At 42.2% G+C, this 13,423-nt stretch overlaps 1 protein-coding gene across 1 annotated transcript in view; it reads left to right on the top strand.

Annotated features, from left to right (window-relative positions):
* Positions 1-2,174: 2,174 nt before the first annotated feature.
* The window catches only part of slc5a2 (solute carrier family 5 member 2), a 54,478-nt gene continuing 43,229 nt past the window's right edge, over positions 2,175-13,423 (top strand). The window contains exon 1 of the mRNA XM_073053578.1: positions 2,175-2,357. Coding sequence (XP_072909679.1) covers positions 2,217-2,357 — 141 coding nt within the window. The 5' untranslated portion in view covers positions 2,175-2,216. The remainder of the gene's footprint in view (positions 2,358-13,423) is intronic.

Below are 13,423 nucleotides of genomic sequence, written 5' to 3'. Positions count from 1 at the left end.
AGCTTTTGTACAGAGTTCAACAAAGCTGTCTATGTGAATTAACCAGCTCACAGTACTATGTTATGAGTACCAGACTAAGCATAACTAAAGATTATGTGGAAAACTCTGTTCGTGAAGATTTATAAGGTATTTATCCTTTTGGATCAGAGCATTATCGTGACACGGGCAATGCCCTTCTCTTCAGTAAAAGTTACTCCAACATGCAAAGAATGTGAATTCTTTAATTCTGCACCAGCCTTTCTACTGCATAATTTCCCGTTAATCTTTCTGTTGTTAAATCATTTATTCTGTTGTATAAAAGTATCTACAGCTCAACAGCACCTAAGGTTTGCTTTATTACCTAGTGCTAATATCTTGATCTCTGGGTAAAGACCATGAATATGACATTGATTCCAACATGAACTATGACCTTTCACTGTACCCTATCTTCCCAGGAGTTTTTAGATTTGTTGGATGATACCCTGAATCCAACAGGGAAAGCAACATGTCACCCAGCGCTCCAGGATACAATGTCTACTTTCTTGCCTATAGTTAAAACTTTCCTTTTCTTTTTGGGTGTTCTCAGTGCAGATGCCTTGGACAGCCTTCTATTGCTCCATTCTCCATCCATATATCAAACACTTTTTACACAGTAGATATCTACTTTTTAACTCCAGGTATTCAATGGAATGTTTACCTCACCTTACCTTTCTCTGGAAAGGTCTCCACTTACTTTCTTACTGAATTTCTACTTACTTTCTGGCTGACTCTCCAAATTCTCTTAACTATCTAGCAGTATGGTAATATACTCATAAACTAGCACCCTTGGGACTTGTCCAGTCATGCCAGACTAGCAGTTTTTCCAGACCATTGGGTATTATTTCTATCAAGAGCCAAACACAATGTTTTTCCCTTTTGTCACATGTTCAATAGTAATGTAATTTTTTCAATGAATTGATATGTTTTAAATGAAGCAGAAGATGAACTAACATTCCAGACCCCAACTCCAACTGCAAATCTTACCGCAATCTTTGACCACTGGTCTTCCAGACCCCACATCTCCAGCTTCATAACCAGCCCACAATCCACACCCCAGCACTGACTGCCTACTGCACCCTTTGACTCAGGCCACGCACCCCACTTGCTCTCTGGAAACATAACTTACATTCCAAATTAGTGAGTGATCCAGATGTTGGACTATCAGGATCCCTGAAAAATTGGATGCTTTTTTTTATTACAGATAGATGTTGAAGGTCCTGTAAAGAATCACTTAGAAAGAAATCCACTGTTATCAAGACTCAATTTTGTTCTACTTGACAACACACACAAAATGCTGGAAGAACTCAACAGGTCAGGCAGCATCAATGGAGAGGAATAAAGAGTTGATGTATCAGGCCAAGACCCTTCATCAGGACTGGAAAGGACAGGGGAGAAAACAGAATAAGAAGGTGGGGGAGGAGAGGGCGGACAAGTTATAAGGAGATAGGTGAATCCAGGGAGAGGGGTGGATGAAGCAAGGAGCTGGGAAGTTATAGGTGGAAAAAGTCAAGGGCTGAAGAAGAAGGAATCTGAGATTTGGCCATGGAAGTAAGGGGAGGAGGAGGGGCAGCAGAGATAGGTTATGGGCAGGTGAGGAGAAGAGAAAGGCTATGAGGGGAGCCAAAATAGGGAATGGTAGAGGAATTAAGGAGGAGCGGGAAAAATTACTGGAAGTTGTAGAAATTGATGTTTATGCCATCAGGTTGAAAGCTACCCTAACAGAATATGAGGTGCTGCTCCTCCAACTTGAGAGAGGCCTCATCATGACAGTAGAGGAGATACTTAAGATAGACGGATACCTGTGTGCTAAGTTAAGTTAACACTGTGAATTTTAATTTGAATTTAAGCTATCAAATATTAATGCCTTCTTTGTTAGTTTACAAAAACATTATTACAGTAAGTAAATTTTCCAACAGAGATCTGGACTGGTACCTGACCAATCTGCCTCAATAGCATAGCATAGTAATTCAATAAGATCCTTTTCGATAAAATCTGATGTTTGAACAACTAAGAACGTCTCCCTTGAGTGACAACTAACGTTGAATTGGAAAGTTTTTGGCACTCAGTAACCTATTAAACGTGATTGGTTCAATCATTACTCATTAGTTTTGTATTAATAGGCCAGCCTCTCATAATATCAGGTATTATCTGAACCTCTTTCTTGGCTGGTGCATTCCCCATCTTCATACTGAGCTGAAATGAAGCCTTCTGCATCTCCAACAGTCAATGCATCTCCAACAGTCATTGCATCTCCATCCCAAGCTGCGCTCATCAACAATGCTGCAGATATCAGTGTGATCACCCTGTACTTTGTTTTAGTAATTGGCATTGGATTGTGGGTAAGTATTTACTCCCTCGCCTTTCTTGAGTTATCTTCTCCTTGGATATTTACCCTCGTGCAAAATCGTTACGCTTTGAACATATTTTGGTTAAATGTCTATTCTCCATGAAGTTCTGATTAGAGTAGCTCACCCTTGGATTCAGTTATGTTATTGTGTTTTTGGGTTTGGATCTGGTACTCTACAGTTAAACAGCCAGGTTCATTCCTACTGAACAGAAGCAAGTAAGGATATAGGAAACTGAAGGAGGAGTAGGCTATTTGGACTCACTGCTATTCAATAAAATTATGAATGATTTTGTACCTCAGCCCCAATTACCTGTGCTAACATTACATCCCTCGATTTCTCTCTATATACTAAACCTTAAGGTCCTTTTGGGTACTGATTAACAAATCTTCTGTAACTGCTGATGAGATACCAACCATCCCAACTTCATCTTTCCTCAGGCCTAATCTAAATTCATCCCCTCTAAATGCACCAATCCCAACCTTACCACAAACTCGCAGGCAAGGGCAGTGCTGTTGCAGTCTGGTGAACTGACCTCTACCTTGCTGAGGCCAAACGATAGCTTTCAGAAACTTCTTCTTACCTACCCCATGCACAGGACCCCACTAAGAAGCACCAGCCATTGTGTCCCACACTATCACCAACCTCATCAGCTCTGGTGATCTTCCACCCACTGCCACCAAAGTCAGAGAACAAAGAACAGTACAGCACAATACAGACCCTTCAGCCCATAATGCTGTGCTGACCCTTTAACCTGCTCCAAGATCTATCTAACCCTTCCCTTCCACATAGCCTCCCTCCCATTTTCCTTTCATCCATCTGCCTATCCAGGAGATTCAATATGACCCTAATATATCTGCCTGGCAGTGTTGCCACACATCTACCACTCCGTGTGAAAAAAATACTGCCTCTAACTTAACTCCCATACTTTCCTTCCAACATCTTAAATTTATGCCATTTCCCTCCACCAGAACTATGCTTCCCTCTCATATTGTACACCTCTATCAAGTCAGCTTTCGTCCTCCTTCTTTCCAAAGGGAAAAACTCTAGCTCGCTCAAACTGTCCTCGTAAGGCATGCTTTCTTATCCAAGAATCATCCTGGTAAATCTCCTCTGCACTCTCTCGAAAGCTTCCTATAATGAGGTGGCCAAAACTGAACACAATACTTTAAGAACGAGAGAAAATCTGCAGATGCTGGAAATCAAAGCGATACACTTTAAGTGTGGTCTAACCAAATTTTTATAGAGCTGCAATATTACCTCGTGGCTCCTGAACACAATCCCCAACTAATGAAAGCCAATGCACCAAATGCCTTCTTAGCCAGCCAATCAACTTGCACTGCAACTGGGTATCTTACCAGCAAAGATAGGAATATCCGTTGAAGTCTGATGATTCTATTTTTAACAGTATTTATTAGTAAAAATACACAAAAATAATATCAATGCAAATATACAGATAATATACGACATCAATACTAAACCTAAAAGTGCGGGTATAATAATAATCAATAAGAAATAAGCTCTATCGTTGTCTAGGGGATAATGAATTGTCCGATGGAAATATAAAGTTCAGTTCAATTCATGCAGGCTGCGGTAGTTGCTGATCACTGTGTTGCAATTGTTAGAGAGAGAGAGAGAGAGAGAGAGAGAGAGTAACTTGCCGACTTTCCTTTTACGATCTTGATCCGTCGATGCGTTGTTTTTGTGGCCATTCATGTAGGACCCTTCCATCCTTTAGCTAGACCATTCCGTGGAGGACTTGTCGCCCAGGCAAGGGTGGACACACACACAAGCCCCCCACTGGTCTTGTAGCATCTCTCCTGGTGCATCTGAGAGGTGTTCCCCAGACCCTACTTTCATCCCCACTCATGGGGTCTCAGGTGTCAATCAGGTTGGGATGATGCAATCCCTCAACCAGACCCCTGAGGGGTTTCAATGAATAGAACAGTACTCAATACACAATTCCTTCTTCAAGAGACAATAGCAGTAATCTCTCTCTTTGTCAATAGGAGACATTCCAACCTTTGTGTATCCCTGTGTTGTCTCTCTCTCATTACTGACATGAGCTGCTTATCTCTCTCATTTCCTGGGTATCAGACTCGAAATAATAGCGATTTTGCGATTCTCAAAGGGGGGGGGGCGACTTTGGCGATTCTGTACCCTTATACCCATCAGATTTGCTCATCATTCGTAACACCCCCATCCTTCTAAGAATTTTCACCAAAAGGGGGAAAATTAACTAATACAGAGTCTTACAGAATTTCAGAATCTAACACAATACAAAAGAGTTTTTCACTACAGAGTAATACAGTTATACATTCAATTTAGCATCTAGATAAACAGTCAGCGAGCACATTATCACTTCCTTTAATATGCTGTATCTTAATATCAAATTCTTAATAAATTCCTGTAGCATCAGACTCCAATTTAATAACCACTTATTTTTATTCCTTTTCTTCAGCAAAACAAAAGAGTTGTGATCCTAGCTTAAGTGTATATTACAAAATGTGAACAAATACATGTGTGATTATTCTGTAGTACATTACAAAAGTTTATGCAAATACTAATCTTTATTTTACTTTTAAACTTAACAGTCAATCTTCCATGGTGTTGTCTTTATTATTTACATGCTTTGTCGAAATCCCTTAAAACCAGATTCTGTTATTTAAAGTGGCATTTCGTCAACCCTCGCCCCTTTTCCACTTAACTCTCACGTGGTTAGCTTGCTCACCAGTGTGGAATAGGCTTTCGCATACTCCTTCCATAGGAGTTATTTTATCAACAATGTTTTCCAAACTTAGCCCATCTTCTGAACTTCCACACAATTCTTTATTTTTAAGCAAGTCGTTAGTTTTATCTTCAGGACCCTTCATTCTATTAGTTTTCAGGTTAATATCTGCAAGTGATCCCTCTTTGTCCAAACAACATTTCAAATGCGGCCTCTTCACAGCACACCCTTGAATAACATTAGCGAGTGGGGTACCTTTACATTCCAAATCAAACTGTAATTGATTCACAGGCACCTTGTTAACAAGCCATTGTTCCTTCAGCCTGGTTACTGCTTCTGACACCAATCCAGACTTTAAATTTTCTTTAGTCAATTTAGGAACTACATTTTTCCCTTCTCCTTCAATAATAATATCCACATCACCACCTTTTATCTCCTCACTAACTTTTAACCCACCTTCTAACACAAACAACTGGGAATTCTTACTTCCCACTAGTACCAAGGTTAACCCTTTCTTCACTGAACCAAGTCCATCTGACCCAAAAGGACTGCGTTCCTTTTCAACCAAATCAGATACCTCAGACTTTTCCTGAGTTTCATTACTAGGTTCAGTACCATGTGCATCCACATCTTGAACACACTCAAACGGGACATCTGCCTCTTCCAGGCTTTCAATACCCATCCCCTTTTCAAATTCTAAGTTCCCCTGATCCTCCCAGTTACTCTCTGGGCAAATCCCTTCTGGAATAAACTCAACCCTGCGGATTAAAACTACCTCATCTGTTAACCCAGCAAACTCCTTCAAGGTAATGGCATCTTTTTCATCTAGGACTGCCCTTATTTTATTATCAGGAACACCTTTAAATTCTTCAACTTCTTCGAACAGTTCTGTCAAGCCAGACAGATCATCCATGTCCAACCCTGGACCTTCTAACAACCTTATCTGTTTCTCATTTTTACTCCGTGCCTCTATAAATTCCCTCTTGGTTAAGGGTAGGTCTACCTCCTCTCCTTTACTCTCTTTCACCTCCCTATTCTCTGTTTTACCACCCTCTAACCCCTCTTGGTACAGGGTCGGTAAAAATGTCTCAGCCAAATCGATACTGGACTGATTTAAACTGGTCTCTTTCTCAGCTGCCTTTCTCGACATGCTGCGAGTGATTGCGCATGCGGGATAGATCTTGGAATCTAGGGGCGGGTCCTCAACACTTACAGGCTTGCTCATCAGCTTCACAGCTGAACACACGTCACCACCTGTTAAATCGTTACCAAGAAGGACGTCCACGCCTTCTCTCGGGAATTCTGATCGCACCCCTATTTCAATGGGTCCAGATACCAGATCACAATTTATAATGATCCTATGCAAAGGTACAGCTTCTGTTCCTTTTCCTATGCCTCTCAAAACTACCTCTCCCGTCTCAGGACCAAAATCTAGTACCTTACCGAGAATCATTGACTGCTCAGCTCCAGTGTCTCTCCAGATCCACACTGGAACTGGTGTTTCTCCCTCTTTCACAGACACGGTCCCTTCTGAAATAAATTTCTCACGCCCCTCTCGTATTTTATCTACCTGGGGCTTTCTCGTCGATTTGCTGATCAACACAATACACCCTGTAGGGACTGCTGCGTTCCCTTTTCCTGTCTCCTTCCTTGGAGCAAAGCACTTAGATGCAATATGACCAACCTTTCCACAATTAAAACAGGTCAAGCCAGGAACCCTCCTGCCAGCTTGCCTTTCTTCCTCTTTATTTTTACCACTAGCTCCCGGCTGAATTTCTACCTCAGCCGGCGGGCTTTCTCTACCGTTCCTACGGTCTTTCTGGTAACTCTTAGACGAGGAAAACTTTGTCTTGTGGGTTAGGGCATATTCATCTGCAAACCTGGCAAATTCTGATATAGACTTATTCGGCTTCTCGTTCAAGTACATCCGGATATCATCCGAAACACAACCTTTAAATTCCTCAATCAGAATTAACTCCCTGAAATGCCGAAAATCCTCTTCCACCCTTTCTGCCGCACACCAGCAATCCAAGAGCACACCCTTCTCATAGGCAAACTCGGTATATGTCTGATTCCACACTTTCTTTAAATCTCTGAACTTTTGTCTATAAGCCTCAGGTACCAATTCGTAGGCCCGAAGAATGGCCTGTTTTACTTCCTCGTAATTCTCAGACTCCTCCTCCTCCACAGACAACGCTGCATATGCCCATTGTGCCTTCCCTTTTAACACACTTTGTAACAACGCCACCCACTGATCTCTGGGCCACTTCTGATTCACTGCCACCTTTTCAAAATGCAAGAAGTAACTATCAACATCCATCTCCTCAAACGGAGGTACTAACCTAAACTCCCTACTAACATTAAACCTCTCCTCTCGGTCTGCCCCTTGAGCTCTTCGCTCTTGCCTTAACTTCTCCATGTCCAGCTCATGCTGCCTCTGTTTCTCCTTCTCCCTCTAGTTTTCAGCTCTTTCCTTCTCCTTTTCAGCTCTTTCCTTCCCCTTTTTAGCTCTTTCCTTCTCCTTTTCAGCTGCTTCCAGCTGTTTTAACCTAATTTCATGCTCCCTCTGCTTTTCTTCCGCATCTAGCCTCAATTTTTCCAACTCTAACTGAACCGTCCCACTAGCTGGTACCTTTTCAGGGGTAGGTTCCACTACTTCAGCCGAAAACACCTCCTTATTAACATAATACTGAGCTATGGCCCTCTGTATCTCCCACTTTTTCATTGATGACTTCACCTCTGTGAGTTTTAATCTTTTTGCAATATTTACCAAGTCCGACTTTGTGGCATCCTCTAGCACCTCCGGAGTCGGGTTTTTTGTAAATTCATCTACGTCCATCTTTGCTGGTTTCCTGTCTGGTTACCCGCGCAACCAGATCCAAGTCTGGACTTAAAAGCCCGATTTACTGGCCCTCCAATTTGGTATCAAATCCCGGATGAGCCCCCAAGTTGTTACGAACCCCATAACTGGGTATCTTACCAGCAAAGATAGGAGTATCCGTTGAAGTCTGATGATACTATTTTTAACAGTATTTATTAGTAAAAATACACAAAAATAATATCAATGCAAATATACAGATAATATACGACATCAATACTAAACCTAAAAGTGCGGGTATAATAATAATCAATAAGAAATAAGCTCTATCGTTGTCTAGGGGATAATGAATTGTCCGATGGAAATATAAAGTTCAGTTCAATTCATGCAGGCTGCGGTAGTTGCTGATCACTGTGTTGCAATTGTTGGAGAGAGAGAGAGAGAGCGAGAGTAACTTGCCGACTTTCCTTTTACGATCTTGATCCGTCGATGCATTGTTTTTATGGCCATTCATGTATGACCCTTCCGTCCTTTAGCTAGACTGTTCCGTGGAGCACTCATCACCCAGGCAAGGGTGGACACACACACAAGCCCCCACCGGTCTCGTAGCATCTCTCCTGGTGCGTCTGAGGGGTGTTCCCCAGACCCTACTTTCATCCCCACTCAAGGGGTCTCAGGTGTCAATCAGGTTGGGATGATGCAATCCCTCAACCAGACCCCTGAGGGGTTTCAATGAATAGAACAGTACTCAATACACAATTCCTTCTTCAAGAGACAATAGCAGTAATCTCTCTCTTTGTCAATAGGAGACATTCCAACCTTTGTGTATCCCTGCATTGTCTCTCTCTCATTACTGACATGAGCTGTTTATCTCTCTCATTTCCTGGGTATCAGACTCGAAATAATAGCGATTTTGTGATTCTCAAAAAGTGGGGGGCGACTTTGGCGATTCTGTACCCTTATACCCATCAGAGTTGCTCATCATTCGTAACACAACGTTGAGGGATCTATGGACATGAACTCCAAGGCTCCTCTGTTCCTCCATACTGTTAAGAATACTGCCATTAACCCTATCTTCTGCCTTCAAGTTTGCCCTAAAGTGAATCACTTCACACTTTTGAGTTGAACTCCACCTACCACTTCTCAGCTCAGCTCTAAATCTTACTAATGTCTGCTGTAAGCTACAACACCCTTCTACACTATCCACACAACATCACCAACCTTTGTGTTATCTGCAAACTTACTGAATCACCTTCCCACTTCTATAAAAATTCCAAAGAGTAAGAATCTCAGAGCGGATCCCAGTGGAACACCACTGGTCACCGATCTCCAGACAGACAACGCTCTATCTACAACTACTCTCTGTCTTCTATTGGCAAGCCAATTCTGAATACACACAGCTAAGTTTCCAAAGATCCCAAGCCTCCTGACTTTTTGAATGAGCCTGGAGAGGAGAACCTTGTCAATTGCTTTTTTTAATGGTTTTTATTGGATTTCTTTGCTTTAAGACTTCCTGAAAGGTGATGAATCTCAAGATTGTATATCGTATACATACTTTGATAATAAATGTGCCTTGAACTTTGAACCCTAGTCTCTCCTAGTTCAAGCAACCTACCGTCCTCAGACACAACCTTCATATGATTCCACTGACCAACAGTGGAACACAGATCCACTGTCCAACAGTGGAACACAGATCCACTGAACACACTGTTTAGAGATTCATTACTCCATTAAAAATGCTATTCCAATCCCTCTACCAGGATTCAGTTCCACTGCCCCACTGCGGTACCCCTGATGTTCTTGGTGTTTTGTAAAAAGAACAATTCTATTGCCCATGCAAGAATCCAAAATGGCTGCCTCATTCTGAGATAGTTCTCTTTGCACCACACCAGGATACATTACTCCCCACAAATGCAATATTTTCTTAGTACCATACTAGATTGCCATTTCTTGCTCTGTATTGATGCAGCATTACTCTGCTGATAATGACAGACAGATCCTTTGATCTATCCTGCTTATTGATCATCTGTTCCATACAGACTCAGGTTATATGATTCTTCATGGTTTGAAATGGGGAATCCATTTTGCTTCTTCGTATGGATTGCAGGTTCATTGCCACATATTGTATTGTATTGATCCAAATGGACTACAATCCCACTGTCTCATACATTTGTGTTACAATGACACATATGTATTACAGTCCCACTGTCTCACTGCAATGGAATTTCTTAACAGAAATGGAACTATTGTTTTGATGAGAGGTAGGTTCCTGTGTGAAATGTCTAGGTATTATCCTATTCTACACATAATAATAGAATAATCTAAAGTAACGAGTGAGAAAGAGACATCATTGCAGGGTGGGAGCCATTTGAAAAGAACAAGTCTCATCGGGGGTGAGTTTTAATTGAGCCATAAAAAGAAGGGAGGTGTAAATGGATTGGCCACTGTTGGAGTGAGGCAGTATTAGAGTGGGAGGCTTTGGATCAACAGGCTTTGGTGAGAATCAGCTTGGGCAAACACAGGCAGAGGTTCTAAGTAAGTTTCTAGGAAGTTTTTTTTCCCTCTCTTTGTCTATTAGTACATAGCTAGTGTGTATAATGACAGACAGATCCTTTGATCTATCCTGCATATTGATCATCTGTCCCATACAGACTCAGGTTATATGCTAGTGTGTAATAGGTCCAGAGTTAGTGGAATGTTCCTTGTGTGAGATTTGGGAAAACTGGGGAGGCCTCCAGTCCCCCTGATTGTCACAATCAGCACTGGCAAAGTCTGAACCTGAGTGCAGAGGAAAGACAGACTCACTTCTGGGGACTGTGACCATGGTTCATTCTTAAGGGTTCCAACAAAACTTCAGTGGCTTGGCAGAGCAACTCTGCATGACGTAACATTCTCAAAGTTAGGACCCAGCAAAAAGCGCTAATTGGGACTCCTCTTAAAAAATCACTCAATGCAGGAAGCCTGTGCCAGTTAAAATAAACTTAACAAAATTAAACAGAAAGCACCATGGCTTAATGACTCTCATTAAGACAACAATTAACAAATACAGATACTCTAAAAACCTCAGAGCCCAATGCTCTCCAGCTTCCCACATAGGCTCGAAGGCCTCATTGTGCTGATGACTACATCTGCACAAAGTGCTTCGAGCTGCTGCTCCTTAGAGACTGTGCTAAGGAACTGGAGCTACAGTTTAATGACCTTCAGCTCATATGGGGGGGGATGAGGAGGTGAAAGATAGGAGCTACAGTGAGGTAGTTAATCCTTTTGCAGGAGGCAGGTACCTGGGAGACCGTCAGGAAAAGGAAAGGGTATGGGCAGCCTGCATGAAGTACAAAGGCCTGAGGCCTTTTCCCTCAATAATAAGTACTGTATACGGCTTTGAAAACTGTTGTGGGGTCGGGAAACAACCTGCCAGGAAGAAGACACAGCAACCAGGGTCTCCGGCACTGAATCCGGCTCTGTCGTTCAGAAGGGAAGTGAGGCGAAGAGGAGTGCGGCAGTGAAAGGGGGTTCCATAGTCAGATGAACAGACAGGAGATTCTGTGGACATGAAATAGAAACCTGGATGGTATTTTGCCTCCCAGGCACCAGGATCAGTGATGTCTCTGATTCAGTCTACAGCATTCTAAAGTGGGGGGGGGGGGGGGAGGAGAGATAAGCGGCCAGAAGTCATGGTACATATTGGACCCGATGACATAGTTTGGAGAAGGGTGGAGGTCCTGAAGAGAGAATATTGAAAATTAGGTAGAAAGCCAAAAAGCAGGATCCCCCAGGGTAGTAATCTCTGGATTGCTGCCGATGCAATGTGCCAGTGAGGGCAAGCATGGGTTAACTTGGCAGATGAATGTGTGGCTGAGGACTTGGTATAAGGGGCATGATTTCAGATTTCTGGATCATTGGGATCTCCTCTGGTGAAGGTGTGACCTGCACAACAAAGGACAGCTTACACATGAACCCATATCCTTGCGGGCAGGTTTGCTGGGGTTGTTTGGGAGGATTTAAATTAATTAGGCAGTGTAATTGGAACAGAATGATAGGGCTGAAGATGGGGCAAATGGTATACAAGCAGATGCTGTGTGTAGTGAGACTGTGTGGAAGGACAGGCAGGTGATAGGGCAAAATTGTAGTCAATAGGATGAGTTGAGTGTAACATGAGGACGATGCAAAAAGGGTGATGAATACAGGACTTAAGGTGATGTACAGTATTTGATTGCATGCAGTGCACAGAAGAAGGTAGATGATCTTGTAGTACAGTTAGAGTTTGGCAGTTGTGATGCTGTGGACATCATTGAGTCATAGTTGTGAGCTTAACATCCAAGGGTACATATTTTATCAAAAGGACAGGCAGATAGACGGAGGGGTTGGGGTGACTCTGTTGGTATTAAATGAAGTCATGTCCTTAGAGGTGACATAGGATTGGAACATGTGGATAGAGTTAAAAAATTACAAGGATAAAAAATCACCCTGAGGGGAGTTATAATAGCCAGAATGTGGGATGCAAATTACAGCGGGAGATAGAAAAAGCATGTAAAAGTGGCAATGTTACAACAGTGATGGATTTCTATATGCAGGCAGATTGGGAAAATTATGTTGGTGCTGGATCCCAAGAGAGGGGATTTGTTGAATACCTATGAGATGATTTTCTTATAGTTGGGCCCACTAGTGGAGAGGCAATTCTGGATTGGGTGTTGTGTAATGAACCAGATTTGATTAGGGAGCTTAAATAAAGGACCCCTTAGGAGTCAGTAATCATAACAATAAAATCCATGCTGCAGTTTGAGAGGGAGAAGATAATGTCAGATGTTTCAGTATTACCGTGGAGGAAGGGAAATTACAGAGGCATAAGAGTGGAGCTGACCAAAGTTGATTGGAAGGGGGTACTAGCAGGGATGATGGCAAAACAGCAATGGCTGATATTTTGGGGGTCAATTCAGAAAAAGCAGAATAGATGCAATCTAAAGATGACAAAGTGTTCAAAAGGGAGGATGAGGCAACCGTGGCTGGCAAGGGAAATCAAAGTCAGCATTAAAGGAAATATGAAGGCATATAACATAGCAAAAATTAGTGTGAAATTAGAGCAATGGGAAGCTTTTAAGAACCAACAAAAGGCAACTAAAAAGCCATAAGAAGGGGAAAGATGAAATATGAAGGTAAGATAGCCAATAATATCAAAGAAGATACCAAAAGTTTATTCAGATATATAAAGAGTAAAAGAGAGGCAAGAGTGGATACCAGACTGCTGGAAAATGATCCTGGAATGGTAGTGTGGGGGACAAAGAAATGGCAGACAAACTTAATAAGTATTTTGCGTCAGTCTTCACTGTGGAAGACACTAGGAGTGTGCCAGAGATAGGTCAGGGGGCATAAGTGAGGATAATCGTATTACTAAAGAGAAAGTGTTTGGATGGCTAAAAGGTGTGAAGTCACACCTGGACCAGATGGTCTATGCTCCAGGGTTCTGAAAGAGAAGACTGAAGAGATTGTGTAGACATTAGTAACGATCTTTCAAGAATC

Source organism: Hemitrygon akajei, chromosome 8 (assembly GCF_048418815.1).
Source record: "Hemitrygon akajei chromosome 8, sHemAka1.3, whole genome shotgun sequence".
NCBI classification, from domain to species: Eukaryota; Metazoa; Chordata; class Chondrichthyes; order Myliobatiformes; family Dasyatidae; genus Hemitrygon; species Hemitrygon akajei.
This window is presented reverse-complemented; position numbering and strand designations above follow the sequence as displayed.